At 40.4% G+C, this 15,282-nt stretch overlaps 1 protein-coding gene across 1 annotated transcript; it reads right to left on the reverse strand.

The window, feature by feature from the left end:
• Window positions 1-4,425: 4,425 nt before the first annotated feature.
• Window positions 4,426-10,439, reverse strand: LOC117866800 (disease resistance protein Pik-2). The gene is made up of 3 exons (XM_034751081.2): window positions 9,243-10,439; window positions 7,574-8,146; window positions 4,426-6,424 (listed from the first exon to the last, which is right to left on the reverse strand). The coding sequence occupies exons 1-3, from the start codon at window positions 10,437-10,439 to the stop codon at window positions 4,685-4,687; spliced, it is 3,510 nt and encodes a 1,169-aa protein (XP_034606972.1). The 3' UTR covers window positions 4,426-4,684.
• Window positions 10,440-15,282: the final 4,843 nt, after the last annotated feature.

Genomic DNA, 15,282 nt, shown 5'->3' on the forward strand with positions numbered 1-15,282 from the left:
CTAATTTAGTGACAAAAACTAAGGAGGTCCCTGTACCAGAAATGGGAACTGTTTCATTAGATGTTCTGGCTGGGATGGTGATTAGTCCAGAGGGGTTTTCATCAGAGCCAAATTTTCACAAATTGCCCCGTAGAATGCTGCAGGCACTTTCTAAGAAGAATGGTATACGTGCTAATACTACTAATGTGGTAATGGCAAATGCTCTCCAATCATTAGAGACTGTCATTGAAGTTGAAGAAATTGCAGCAATTCCTGGAGGCAATGCACCGGGGGAAGATCAAGTAAACGCGCAGCAGCAATTGGGGACATCAAAATAATGGAGAAAGCAATGAACTTGGCAGCCAAAAGGAATTCACTGGAACCAGGTAATTGTTTGTCTTTCCCATGTATTTCAGATTCTATTATTTCTTCTAGAGTTGCCAACATTGGGATTTCGATGGGTAGAGATAATAGAGTTATTTTATCTTCTGTTACTTCTCTCAAAAACATAGAAATAGATAGGCTTAAATTGTCAGGAAAGAAAGATGGTTGTAGTAGCAAAGTATCCTCACCTAAGATTAACCTGGATGAGGAAGAAGAAGACCTTTTAGATGCACATCTTCACCACATATCTGGGGATTTTGAGGAGAGTGCATATGAGGAAGGCTATGATCAAATTTGTTGCGAATTAAATGCTACACCACGTAAGAAGAGATTAAATTCTAGAAACAAGAATAAGATAGCCATTAAGAAACCAATAATACCATCCAAATTGTGTCTCAAATGAAAGGGATCATTTGGAATAGCAGAGGTCTTGGAGACTTGACTAAACACGGGTATTTGGAAGATATGGTCAAAGAGGAGCAAATTGATTTTATTACCCTCATGGAAACGGGTCGGGATCAATTCCTGGATAGCACCCTTAAAAAGTTATGTGGTGGCAAAAAATACATATGGCACTGCATGGCGCCACATGGTCGCTCTGGAGGAATTCTTCTCGGTGTCGACCTTATGGTTTACGATATTGGAGCCATCAATGAAGGGGACTTCTATGTTAAGTTCACTTTGAAATAAAAATGATGGCTTCAAATAGACAGGAAATTTTTTTAATAGAGCTGGCTAATATGTGTAGTAAAGAAACACTCGTGGAGATTTCAATATTATGTGACATCCGAAAGATAAGAATAAGGACAATTTTGATTCGAAGTTGCCAAATTTATTCAATATGGTCATTCAATCTCTAGATATTAGAGAAATACAGGCTGCCAATATACTTGGGCGAGCAGTGGAGATGATCCAATATTTGAGAAATTAGATAGAGTTTTGGTAAGTACAGATTGGGAGCAAAAGTTCCCTCTCACAACTGTACACGCCAAAGATAGAAGTAATTCAGATCACACACCGTTATTATTAAACACGGGTGCTTCTTCACATAATAAACAACCACCTCTTTTTAAATTTGAAAGAGGTTGGTTAATTAGAGATGAGTTTCGTGATTTAGTTGCTAACAAATGGCAATCAGAAACAGGGGGGCCACTGCTATGGAAAAATGGTAAAATAAGATTAGATCCCTCCGGCAATTCCTTAGAGGATGGTCTAAAAATAAAGCAGGCCAAAATAAAAAGGAAAAAAGATATTAGTTTCAATGATCGATGATCTAGATAAAAGGAAGAAACTAATGTACTCTCTGACCAGGACTTAGATTTCAAGCATTACCTCAATGAGCGATTAGTTCACCTCTTGAGGAAAGAAGAAACTAAATGGTACGAGCCTCTTGGAAGGTGATGATAACACCCAATATTTCCATTTGGTTGCTAATGCTAAATATAGAAAACAACGCATCTTCAAATTAGAACAAGAAGATGGGGTGATAGTGGGTGATATTGAATTAAAAGCTTATGTCACAAACTATTACAAAGGACTATTTGGACCACCAGAAGAAAATAATTTCACCCTAGTGGAAGACCAAAATCAAGATATACCTCAGGTCACCGAGGAGGAGAATAACGTCCTCACATCTCTCTTTACTGAGAATAAAGTAAAAGAGGTAGTGTCCAAATGGAACATAATAAAGCCCCTGGTCCAGATAGTTTCCCACCAGAATTCTATCAAGTATTCTGGGACATCATAAAGGGGACCTTTTAGATTTATTCACTGTTTTTTAAGGGTGCCTTCCTTTGTATAGCCTCAATTTTGGAGTAATTACTCTTCTCCCAAAAATAAAGGAGGCAACAAAAATACAACAATATAGGCCCATTTGCTTGCTTAATGTAAGCTTTAAGATTTTTACCAAGGTTGCCACTAATAGACTCATGGGGGTAGCCAACAAGGTAGTTCGACCTTCTCAAATGGCATTTATGCCAGGTCGGAATATTATGGAAGTAGTGATATTACATGAAACTATCCATGAATTACATACTAAGAAGCTCAATGGGCAATTCTTCGAATGAAGGGATTTTGTCAGCAATGGTGCGCATGGATTGAAAGATTTATTTCGGGACGAAGTGTAGGCATCAAATTCAATGATGACATTGGACACTACTTCCAAACAAAATGGGGTTAAGGCAAGGGGATCCCATGTTACCTATTCTTTTTAATATTGTGGCAGATATGCTCTCTATTTTGATAAAGAGGGCAAAAGACGATGGTCAAATCAAAGGGGTCATTCCCGATCTAGTGGAAGATGGGTTGTCAATTTTGCAATATGCAGATGATACAATCCTGTTCATGGATTATGATTTGGAGCAAGCAAAAAATTTGAAACTGCTGCTATGTGTTTTTGAACAATTATCAGGACTTAAAATTAACTTCCACAAAAGTGAGATCTTCTGTTATGGAGAAGCTAAACATTATGAACAAGAGTATACTAGATTGTTTGGTTGTGGGATAGGATAATTTTCTTTCAGATACTTAGGTATTCCGATGCATCATCGTAAACTCCATAATGCAGATTGGACTATAATTGAGGAAAGATTCAAGCGGAAATTAAGCATTTGGAAAGCCAAGCACCTATCCTATGTCAGCAGGCTAGTTTTACTGAATTCAGGTCTAAGTAGCCTCCCCATGTTCATAATGTCTTTCTTTGAAATTCCGAAGGATGTCCTTAAAAGATTGGATTTTTATAGGTCCAAATTTTTTTTGGCAAGGCAACAATGATAAACAAAAATACCACCTTGCAAAGTGGGACATCCTGTGTCGTCATAAAGATCAAGGGGGTTTAGGAATAATCGATCTCTGGATTAAAAACAAATGCCTTCTCAGTAAATGGGCTTTTAAATTTCTTAATGAAGAAGGTACCTGGCAGACCTTACTCAGAAATAAGTATCTGAGTACAATAATGGTTTACTCAGGTTCAGATTAAACCTGGTGATTCACATTTTTGGAAAGGTCTATTAAAGGTCAGGGAAGACTTTCTGGGATGTAGGACATTTAAGATAAAAGATGGATCACAAACTAGATTTTGGGAGGACACTTGGGTGGGCTCTAAACCTCTTAGAGAGCAGTTTCCTAGCCTTTTTGATATAGTTGATTATCCTCATGATACAATGGAAAATGTTATGAACCAAAATCTATTGAATATTTCTTTTTGAAGAGCTCTAACAGGGATAAATTAACTTCTTTGCACAACTTAGTAGCCAAATATCCTTGCAACAACTTTCACAAGGGAGGGACAACTTTACCTGGGACCTACATCGACATGGATGTTTTACAGTTCAGTCTATGTATCAGTATTTGATGAATCAGGTACCCCTTCACAAATAAATTTATTTGGAATCTACGAATTCCTCTAAAAATAAAAATCTTCCTTTGGCATCTCCAGTGAGGTGTAATTTTAACAAAGGATAATTTAGCTAAGAGAAATTGGGTCAGAAGTCAAAAGTGTTGTTTCTGTGATTGCAATGAAACAATTAAACATCTCTTTTTTGACCGTCAACATGCTAAGACCATATGGAGAGTTGTCCACGTAACTACTAGGTTAACCCCGCCTAGATCAATAACATATATGCTTAGAAATTGGTTAATGGGCATACGAAAGAAGGATAAAAAATTAATCTTTGTTGCGGTTGTAGCCGTCATGTGGGCTATTTGGTGTACATGTAACGACTCAATTTTTCAGAAAAAATATTTTAATTCTTTTATGCAGGCTGTTTTTAGAGGAGCATATTGGTTGTGGTTTTGGTCCCTACTGTAGCGTGAGGATACAGGGGAGATCGTCCATTCGGCAAGCAAAGCACTGGGTTGTCGTTTTGGATATTTTTGCCAATAATGGATGGAGAAGCAATAATAGACTCTGCTTTTGAATTTTCCTTTTATGTGTGTGCTTCTTTTCCTATTTTATTATCAGCTTTGTTGCTGAGAATGAGGTAAAAATTGTGTTGCGTGCCATTGCAGAGGCCGGAAACATTTTCCTTTTTCTAAAAAAATTAAAAAAAAATAGCAACAGAATGAGTACCACGGCATTGTGCATGCCCAGTTCATACATATACATGGGCTAGCTATTCTAATACGTGTTCGAAAGAATACAGATATTACGGCTCATACCACCTACATACATTCAACATTAGGTAGCTATTTTTGGTTGTGAAGACAGGAAAGGCTATCAGAGAACACGAAGAGAAGTAGCACTAAGGCCACCAACCACGCGTGTGGTCTTGCAAACAGTCACCATCTGGAGCTCAGTGAGGACCCGTCAAGGCAGGCAAGGTTAATCCAGCTTCCAATTAGGTTTGTTGGGATGCTGGACAACTTTGCGCCGCAATTCTTCCTTGACTGTGTCGTCAAAGGAGCCTTTCAGCCAGACATACTTTAGTGAATGCAGACGCTCTATCCTAGATAACTGCAGCGACGATCCATTTAAGCAGTGAACCTTCAGCACCTTCAGTTCAAACATCTCTCCTCCAGCAAACTTCACATGTAAATTTGAGCTGCAAGCTATCTCGAGGACCTTGAGTTCACTGAACTGGCGGTGTGTAGACAACGGATATCTGTCCATATTGTCACAGAATTGAAGCTCAACATCTTGATCCGTTTCGAAACGAAGACTAAGGGTACGTAGCCTTTTTAACTGGCCAAGGCCCTGTAAATAGCTCCAATGTGGGTACTTTACTACATGCACATACACTTTAAGGCGCCGTAGGTTATTTGGAGGAGTGATTTTTCCTAACCACTCCAAATCCTTGTCGTCCTTGTGAAGCTGCAGTGACAATGATTCCAAATGGCTATGACCAAAGATGGCCGAAAGTAACCCCTTGATGTTACTCCGGTTGATGCCAGACACTCCGAGCTTCTTAAGCTGGCTCAGGTACTTCAGCTCGTTCAGAATGGCCTTACCGCCTCCAGCGCCGATGTTGACGACACCCAGTGTGTGCAAGGCCATCAGTGCCCCAATCCCTCTGGGCACTATGATGCCATCACAAGCGTCAACATGTCCATGACTACTCCTCCATGGTGTTGATGGCTCCTCGTCCATCAACCGTAGGCTTGTTGCAGCACGAATATACTGCAGCTTCTGCAGCTTGGTGATGCTCTTTGGAAGCTTGGTAACAGAGGTGTGCCTGATATCCAGAGTTTGGAGCTGCCTGAGGTCGTCACCCAAGGATTCTGGCAGACAAGATATCTTTGCGCATCTTCTCAGGCCGAGGAACTTGAGGCGAGGTAGCTGTTTCACGACTTGCTCGATGTCACCATCCGCTACATTTGTGTCCTCCAGATCAAGAACACGTAACACTCTCATCCTGTCAGATATTAAGAAGGGCCTCCACTCTCTAGAAACCGTCAGAGACCGTAGCCGCGACAAGTCCATGTTGTCAAACACAAACTTGTCCCTCTTCCAGCTGCTCCCAATTGCCAGGTGCTGTCCTGCACGTTGTGTGTTCAGACTTCCTTCCCCCTGCAGTACCGAGACTTCCAATGGAAGGAAAATGTTCTCTTCCGTTTCCCGTGAGATGACATACTCGAGGAATAAGGAGTTGATTTGGCAACCGGCCACGGTAGGTGTCTGATGTGGATGCTCTGTTATGCCCAAGTTAGCTAGCTCGTGGAGGAGCTTCTCTGTGTACTCCACCTTGCTGTTGCTGTCAGTGCCTTCGGAGTAGCCCTCTGCAATCCACCTCCTCACCAAACGACTCTGACGAATCATGCTGCTTTGGGTAAAAAGTGAGAGATAGAAGACGCATTTCTTGAGAAGTTGAGGACAAGCCTGAAAGTTTGAATATATCCAGGCGAATATATCCTGGAAGCTATCAAGCCCCTTGCTGTTATTCAAGGAATACATAAAGTTGGCATTCAGACGCCGCGCCTCCAGTATACCATTTCGTACATCGGCCAAGTACTTAACTAAAGCAACAGATAGTTTGGGAAGTCTGCCGCACTTGTTTATGATAATCCCTGCTTCATCCAACATGTTAGAATCCCAACGAGAGGTTCCACCATGATCTTTAGTCTCCTATTGTACAACAAATATAAAGATTGTATTAGTTGAGATGACCAATGCAAAAATCATATATTCTTAAAGAAAATTTAAAGCAGCAACATTGTTGCGAATAAAACGATCTGTACATTAAACCTACAGTGATACGTGTCCTCCAAGAGTTTTCCATCAGAACATATACCTCGAAAATTACCCATGCCGACTCTCGATAATAAGAGCTATTTATGCTGGCTTTAACTTAATTACAAGTCAGCACAGATATTATATTGTGTATACAAAATATATAACTTTTTCATATAGACTTAAATACAAATAAACTTTACATGTGAGTTGTACGTTTCAACAAGATCCACAACTAACTTGCTAGTTGATTAGCTAGCTTGGTAGGATGAACTCTAGGTTGGAAAACTCTTGGTGATTCGAGAACAAACATACTAGATAAACATTAATTATAGCAAATCTAGATAGAAACGTATAGGTTTGTCTTGAACAAATTTTAGATGGAGCCATATGAGTAGATTTTAAGTGCCCAAGTCCATTCAGTTCGACCAAATATTTGGTAACTGGGTACTAAATAATTTGTACCTTTCTAGTTATGTGTAATTCAGTTATACCTCCATTGGCAGTAAAAAGACTCTACTTTGAAACAGGTGAAATTGCAATGGCACATATCTATTTGTTAAGTTTTTCTTTAGAAAAACTTTTATGTTACAAAATTGAGTGCATGTATGAATCCATCTGATTACAAATATTTGGATATGAAAATATTAGGAAACCGGTCCAAGTCAAGCAAGTCTGCATGAACATATATTTTCTTATTAATGAAATTTCTATTTAAAGTCCTATAAAAACAATGACAATTTTTAATCAAATTTTGTAAACTAATGAATAACAGCAAGGGCATACTTAACAACCATCTGCCTCTTCCCTTCCCCTAATTATGATAAAAAAATAGACAAAGACAACTAGATTCCATTCGTCATTGTACTTAAAATAGGTTTGAAAGAAAAACTCAAATACATAGTAAATTTTGAGTTATTCTATTTGTTTATTCAAGCTAGGGTAGGCTTGTTTTTTCCATTTATTTTTACCATGGTTTCAACACAAAAGCGCATATACTATTTTAAATTTCAATTGTTAGCATCACATGGGTTGATGACAAACCTTCTCGAAGAGACTACGGGCTGCTTCAGCTTCTAGACCTTTGACTCTGCACACTGCATGGTCTGACGTTGCACAATGTCTGGCAACACTTTCTTCCCTTGTGATGACAATGATACAGCTTTTAGAAGCTCTCAATATCAGTTTACCTTCTATCAGGTCCCAATCTTCCTTGGACCGTAAGTCGTCAATAATAACAAGGCACTGTTTTTCTTCCAGATGCTTCCAAATCCTATGGAAGATATCTTCACCTTCAGGTGGTTTCAAGTCGTCAACTAAATCCTGACAGAAGTTCATGATATCGAATGGACGGGATGCACTGACCACAGCAGAACTCCCAAAACATGCTGCAAAATGGTCAAAGAAGGCTCGGACGAGAAAAGATTTCCCAACACCAGCAATCCCGCACACTGAGATGACTGCGCTGACTTTTCGTACATGAGCTGTTGCTATCTGCTCCCCAAGTTTGTTTATCTCAGATTCACGCCCGTAAAGGTTATGATGTTCCTTCCAGTGGTCGGGAGGCGGTCTCCGAATGAATTGCACGTCTGGGCATGGCGGCTTACGTCTAGTATGCTGCAAATAAGAAGAGAGGAGGACCAACAAACATATATGAACGGTGCTGTGGGGAAGCTGTATACATGGTACGCATGCATGCAAGGCACAAGAATATCATATAAGATGGCGGGCATAATATAGGAGGGAACTCAGGATTTCAGGATGCATCTCACCTGAATTTTCTGACCATTAGATTTAAGACCTATAGCCACAACTCGCTTATGAGAATAGTGTAGCACCACTACAAGAGTTGTGATCTTAACTGATAGTTATTCTATGGCTGGCCAACAGTTAGTCTTTAGTGCTTCTCGGTAGTGGCAAACGACTTTTAGTTAGTAGTATATTCTTATTTTCCCAAAAAGTTTGAACAAACTGCCAATAACTTCATTCCCAGCAAGCATATTACCCATGGTTATAGTTATTCTTGTAGTGTATACCTATTCTGGTTGACGCTGATTGTACCAAAAAAAGCTTTTGATAGGTCTTTGTTATCACATGAAATACATTGATACATTTTTTCTGTCACTTTTTAGGTATGATTATCACTGATATTTAGAGATTTTAAATGTTTCGATGAAATAAAGTAGCCTAAAATTTGACTAAAAAATACTTAATTTGACTAAAAAAATCTTCAAACTTTATATCCGAGCATTGATAGCCTCTAAATGGCATGTACGATTTACTAATAGCAGATCATTTAAAAATCTCTGGAATCTCATTCACCTAATGGTTTGCGCCGCACACAGTACTCTCTTGATTGTTTTCTACTTGTTTTTAACAGAGAGAGAGAGAGAGAGAGAGCTCATCCGAAGAGCATTTTTTTTGGAATTGTAGATTTTCATATTCTTTTTCTATAATCTTGGTGAAACATAGAAAAGTTTGACTTAGGACAAAAACTATAACTTTTTCCATTTTGGAAGGAAGTACGTACCTCCTAGTAGGGATAGCAAAGGGGATATACATATATATTTGATATGTTGGGGACACCATAAAACGACTTATATTAGAAATACACGTAAAATATCTTTCTAAATTGAGATAAGACATTTAAGATAACTATGCAACGAATAGTGATATGTTGGAAAGTTTTCTGGCAGTAGTTTATTATATGTACCTGATGTTTTCTTGGAAGCGCCTTGAAGAAGGCATAGACAGAGTGATCAGTTGAGAATTCACGGAGCAACCCATGGTTTGTCTGCTCCGGGCACAGGCTTGCAATCTCAAGCTGCTGCGTTGATACAACAATCCGGCTGCCATTCCTCATGTCTGGCATGAACGTCCTGATGGCGTTCCACTCTACTATGCTTGAAAGGTCTTCTAGAACGATGAGGTATGCCTTCTTCTTGATTATCTCCATGTAATCTGTAATGATATTGTCTTGGGTAGCCTTCATCGTCTCTAGTACCTTCACACCTACATCATCTTCTTGCTGCCCACTTGCATCGTGGACATCCTGAGTTCCAACTAGCTTCTTTGCAAATTCTGCAAGGGTAAAGATGCTAAAAAGTCGCTTCCCTGGACCTCCATTGATGTGGGAGTTTCCAGAACCCAGCTCTGGCTCTTGGCTGGGAGAGTTTGCATAGAACCCAGCTAACAAGCTCCGGATGAACTCATGTGGATTGAAAGGACGCGCCAGCTTCACCCACGCGCGGCACTCAAACATGTTGCAGATTTCTGGGTCCTCATATGTCTTCTTGATGATGGAAATTGCACCTAGATCGCCACCTGTTCCACAAACAGAAATCACTTGAAGGCCCTTGTCTTCCATCTTTATCAATCTGGTGAGATCCAAAATATCCTCCTGATTGTCAAAGGCATCTGTCGGCTTCTTGATGATGTCCAATACCATTTGGCTGGCAGCAGTTGTCTGCTGCACCTGCTCTTTAGAATTGCCAATCTGGTTGTAGCGCATGTTCCTCTGGTTCACTTCCTCAGCTCGTGCCCTGAGCTGCTTTATCTCAGCGACGGCTTGGTCAAGGGTAAGTGGTTTTTGTAGCATGTTGAACCGCAGTAAGCGTTGCAAAAATGACCTCTTTTTGTCCAGGTGAAGGACGTAATCAATGCAATCTTCGGTGTCATAGGACAGGTCACGTACCTGCCTCACCCAGGTCCTCGCCACCTGGTTCTTCATGCTCTCCCCACTGGAGGCGTTGATGAGGAAGGACTGCATCATCTCGAACTCGTCCTTGATGAAAATAATATCACGCTCCACGATCTGCAATTGCTCGGCCTCCTCCTTGATGGCGGTCTTCACCTTATTCAAGAGAGCTTCCACTGCGGTCTTGGAAATCCCTATGGCAAGTTCCGCCATTGTATTGTTCTTTTGGCCTCTCCCCTATGATTGTTTGTCTTGTACTGATCTTGTAGTAGAAGCTAGCAAGTATGGGTGCTGCTATCTCTATGAAATTGTGGATCGACTGAACTTAAGATGCATGGGGTTATAAAGGGGATGGGGATATGGAACGAAGGGGCACTATTTAACGAGTTAGGTTCTATTTGGATCCACCATAATTAATTGTTATCTAGCAAATTGGTAGCAATTAGCTGGGGGTGTGTGGATCCGCCAATGAATTGCTGCTTGTCGAGGAGCAAAATTGTGATTGTGATTCTTGAGAAAATGAGAAAAAGGAAAAAAGAAAAGAAAAGAAAAGAAAAGAAAAGGAGAAGAAAAAGGCCTTGTGATGTGCCACGCAAATTAGTATGCCCAATCGGTACTAAAAGGTCCCTTTTAGTACTGGTTATTTGGACCTTTAATATCGATATAGTAATACCGGTTGCACAACCGGTACTAAAGGGCAGTTCCGACTGGGTACTAAAAGCGCATTCCCTAGTAGTACGGAGTAGAACTTAACATGATGCTTAATGCTTGCACCGTGACAGCACCTCTGGACAGAAAAACTGGACTCTTGTAAATTCTGACGGTCAAATGAACGGAAATGATAATAAATTTTGGCCGGCATAGCCCATAAAATAATATGAAGTGAAGCTGATTTTTCCTTCATTCCTTGAATGAATAATCGGTGGTCCCTGTTCTAATTAGGTAGAGAAAAAATTGGTTGCCTCTCTGATATGTCACGTGAGGTGCATATAAACTAATTCGAACTAGAGACAAATCTAATCTAGAGGTTTTAAAAAAGGGAAAGGCATACAACAAACTTCGAGTCTGTTAAATTAAATACCAATCGATCTGCTTTCTGCCAGCTCAGATCCGTTGGCCCCAATAAACACACCTACGCACAACTTACGCTAGGAGCATCTACAATATGATGCCAAGTGCTCCATGTGCAATAATCTTTCTTGTCGTATTTGTGATGCAAGCTCCTCCATACATGCATTCATGCAGTGTCTACTTTTGTCTGCAAAGTGCACATGCTTTGTAGAAGGCTTCTCATCATGTAAAGGTTTGGTTCTGTGTAAAGCTCTCGCCAGGTCTTCGAAGCGTTCATCGAACATGCTAACAAACCTAGTAAGTAGTTGCTTAATCATTGTGACAATCTCGCCAGGTCTTGAGGATAAAAGAAGAGAGATTGGGAAGCTAATTGACTTCCTTATCGGTCAAAAAGTTTACTTTTTGAGGAGATTGAAGGGCTTCACTCGCAACTTGAGGGGTATGATTTGATGAAGGTTAGAGTTGTTGACTTGGAAAAAATCATGTCCGCTTCGCAAAAACAACCGTGGAACAATTGCAAAAGCTTTGAAGGAGTGCAAGTTGAAAGATGAGCATTTGACTTCCTTCACCACTTTTAAAATTTCAATTGAAGGAGAGAGAGCTGCTTCTTGCAGGAAGAAAATGCGAAGTGTTTTCATGAACTTTGGAGCACACTTAACTGATGTTGAAATCAACAGTAGCATTGTTAGGAATTTTTCAATTGGCTGGAGAGCTCTTTTGTTGACTTCTGTAATGTTTGGAATTTGTGTAGTCATTTTTCTGTACTTATTAGAGTAAGGAGCTCCGCACATAGCTTCTAAAGCCAGGGCTGTTGTGACTTCAGATCAGATAAAGTCTGTTTTGGCAGGCAGGTTTTGTGTACCTAAATAACATGAGGCTTGACGGGGTAGGGAGGAGAACTGCAAAGATTGCCAATGGTTCTGTTCAGAACTTTTTCTGCCTTCCAATAGGCCACAGACTTACTCTGAAAGAGGCAAAGTGCAGTTGAGAAGATGTTTCTATTAGCTTTGATCCCCGTTATAATGTGTCTAAGGGCGCTTTAATTACCTTTACTTGAATTTCTAGGAGTGCAGTCCTGTTGAGCGAGATCATGAGAAATCTAGCGTTAGGGATCTCTCAGTAGGTTGGTGATTTATTTATGTTTAGATACAGGTTCATTTGTCTGACCTCTTTTTTGTTTGTTTCGGTGCAGGTGTCAGCAGGTGATGCTTTCATCCAGAGAGCATCTCACATTACGACTAGCTGGGGTCCCGATGAAAATTTTAGTCTTGCCACACAGCATTATTATAAACGACTAGCTAAGTCCATATGAAAATTAGTAGTCTTGCCGGCCTAGCTCTAACATTTAAATTACTAAGAAGCTTATCTATTTGTAAAATCATCTAGACGGCGATACTTGGTGGATGACTGATTAGAGGCTGATCTATTAGAGCATAATATAATTACTTGACTGGACAACCAAATTCTTAAACAACGCTATCACGAATGTCACAGTCCAAGCCTGATTTCTACGTGTAGTATAATGCTGTCAGCACTGACATAATCAAAACTGTTGCATGGTCATAGCTATACTCTGCTACATAGAGATTAACTGCGCAATGTATTATGATCTGGATTTCATATATTAGGAGTAAAATGAATATACTGCAAAGTTGTGAGTTAGGGGCCGGCAACATGGATATTTTACGTGTCTTCCTGCTCAGAATTCTGAGGGGTCTTTTGCTTGTAGCAGCAAAGTTGGGTGTGCCACGGTCAGCAATAATCTTTCTTGTCGTATTTGTGATGCTAGCTCCTCCATACATGCATTCAGTGGCTACTTTGTGTGCAAAGTGAACATGATTTGTGGAAGGCTTCTCATCATGGAAAGGTTTGTTTCGGTGTGAAGCTCTCGCCAGGTCTTCGAAGCGCTCGTCAAACATGCTAACTAACTAGCCTAGTCAGCAGTTGCTTAATCATTGTGTGGATCTCGCAAGGTCTTGAGGATAAAAGAAGGGAGATTGGGAAGCTTGACATTATTATCGGTGAGAAAGTTTACTTTTTGAGGAGGTTGAAGGTCTTACACTCGCAACTTGAGGGGTATGATTTTGGTGAATGCTCAAGTTGGTTGACTTGGAAAAAATCCTGTGTACTTCACAAAAACATCCGTGGAACAATTGCAAAAGCTTTTAAGGATAGGAGTGCAAGTTGAAAGATGAGCATTTGCCTTCCTTCACGGCTTTTAAAATTTCAATTGAAGGAGAGAGAGCTGCTTCTTGCAGGAAGAAAATGCGAAGTGTTTTCATGAATTTTGTCCGTGGAACAATTGCAAAAGCTTTTAAGGATATGAGTGCAAGTTGAAAGATGAGCATTTGACTTCCTTCACGGCTTTTAAAATTTCAATTGAAGGAGAGAGAGCTGCTTCTTGCAGGAAGAAAATGCGAAGTGTTTTCATGAATTTTGGGGCAGACTTAGCTGATGTTGAAATCAACAGTAGCATTGTTAGGATTTTTTCAATTGGCTGGAGAGCTCTTTTGTTGACTTCTGTAATGTTTGGAATATGTGTAGTCATTTTTCTGTACTTATTAGAGTAAGGAGCTCCGCACATAGGTTTGAAAGCCAGGGTTGTTGTGACTTCTGATCAGATAAAGTCTGTTTTGGCATTCAGGTTTTGTGTACCTGAATAACATGAGGCTTGACGGGGTAGGGAAGAGAACTGCAAAGATTGCCAATAGTTCTGTTCAGAACTTTTTCTACCTTCCAATAGGCCACAGACTTACTCTGAAAGAGGCAAAGTGCAGTTGAGAAGATGTTTCTATTAGCTTTGATCCCTGTTATAATGTGTCTAAGGGCGGGCTTTAATTACCTTTACTTGAATTTGCAGGAGTGCAAAGCGAGACAAATGAGGTTGGTGATTGATTTATAGTTAGATATTGATTGGTGATTCATTATTCTAGGGTTCATTTTTCTCTGACCTGTTTTTTGTTTGTTGCAGTGCAGGTCTTAGCAGGTGATGTTGTTGACACCATTTTTTAACACGGTGTCTGGCCGATGCTATAAAGAAAGGCATGGTCGATGAAGCATAAAGCAAAAGATAGCCAGTAGAAGCGTCGCGGCCAATGGAGTGGAATTGAAAGCTGGCATCTTACGTCAGCAAGGTCGATTAGGAGAGTCTGACTCGTGCTCGAGTCATTTTATGTTTAGAATTATTTTCCTTTTTTAGGTAGGTTTGAATAAGGTCGAAATTGACTAGGAGTCTGTAGTCTAGAATATAAATATTAGCCCTAGGGCTTGTAATGAAAATCACACAACAATCAAACACAAGTACTTAACAATTTCGGCGACTTCGCCACAAGTTTTCTTTTATTTTCCTTTTTTGGGCATTCTTCCGATCTCGACGGGCTACATCGCTTGACCTCCGGCTAGTTCGTAAACTCTTGTCTCCCCTCGAATAATGTTGGCAGGCTCGAGGTTGATGGCGCATCGCTTCTTCCTCTATCTATTTTGTTCACGAGTTATCGAGCATATTAGATCTAGATTTACGGCGCATCGCCTCTATCTTGATCTAATTTTATTCACTAGTTATCAGCTGAGATTAGATCTGGCTAGGCTGTCGCTGTAAGCTTTCTAGCTTTGCTTCTTGTCTCATCCACCAGTTATCGATATAGGTTATGCTTTGCAAGTTTATTTATTTAGTCTTGTTGAATTTAGTCTTTATCGTAATTTACCCAGACTGAGGCATCTGATTGGCTTAGCACGATTCCCCCCCGCTTCGCATCTGTACGGCTGATCAAACTTAGCCTAGGCGCTGCTCTCCCATCGGCTGACGCGGCTGATACCCATCTTGGCCCCACCCGCCATCAGCTCAAGCAGCCGATAGCCAATCAGGATCCGGTCTCTGACCGATCTGCTCCTGAGAGAACGATTCGGAATCCTCAGCCGATTCGTTCGGTATTCAATACGCCTGTCCCTTATCTATTGCAGATCAAATTGACTAGCACATCCGCGC

The sequence above is a fragment of the Setaria viridis genome, chromosome 8, assembly GCF_005286985.2.
Source record: "Setaria viridis chromosome 8, Setaria_viridis_v4.0, whole genome shotgun sequence".
Classification (NCBI taxonomy): Eukaryota; Viridiplantae; Streptophyta; class Magnoliopsida; order Poales; family Poaceae; genus Setaria; species Setaria viridis.

Coding starts and splice junctions, on each gene's coding strand:
- LOC117866800 (XM_034751081.2), bottom strand. CDS start 10,439: ATGGCGGAACTTGCCATAGGGATTTCCAAGACCGCAGTGGAAGCTCTC. Junction 8,147..9,242: donor CGCTTCCAAGAAAACATCAG/GTACATATAATA, acceptor TCTTATTTGCAG/CATACTAGACGTAAGCCGCC. Junction 6,425..7,573: donor CCCGTAGTCTCTTCGAGAAG/GTTTGTCATCAA, acceptor GTTGTACAATAG/GAGACTAAAGATCATGGTGG.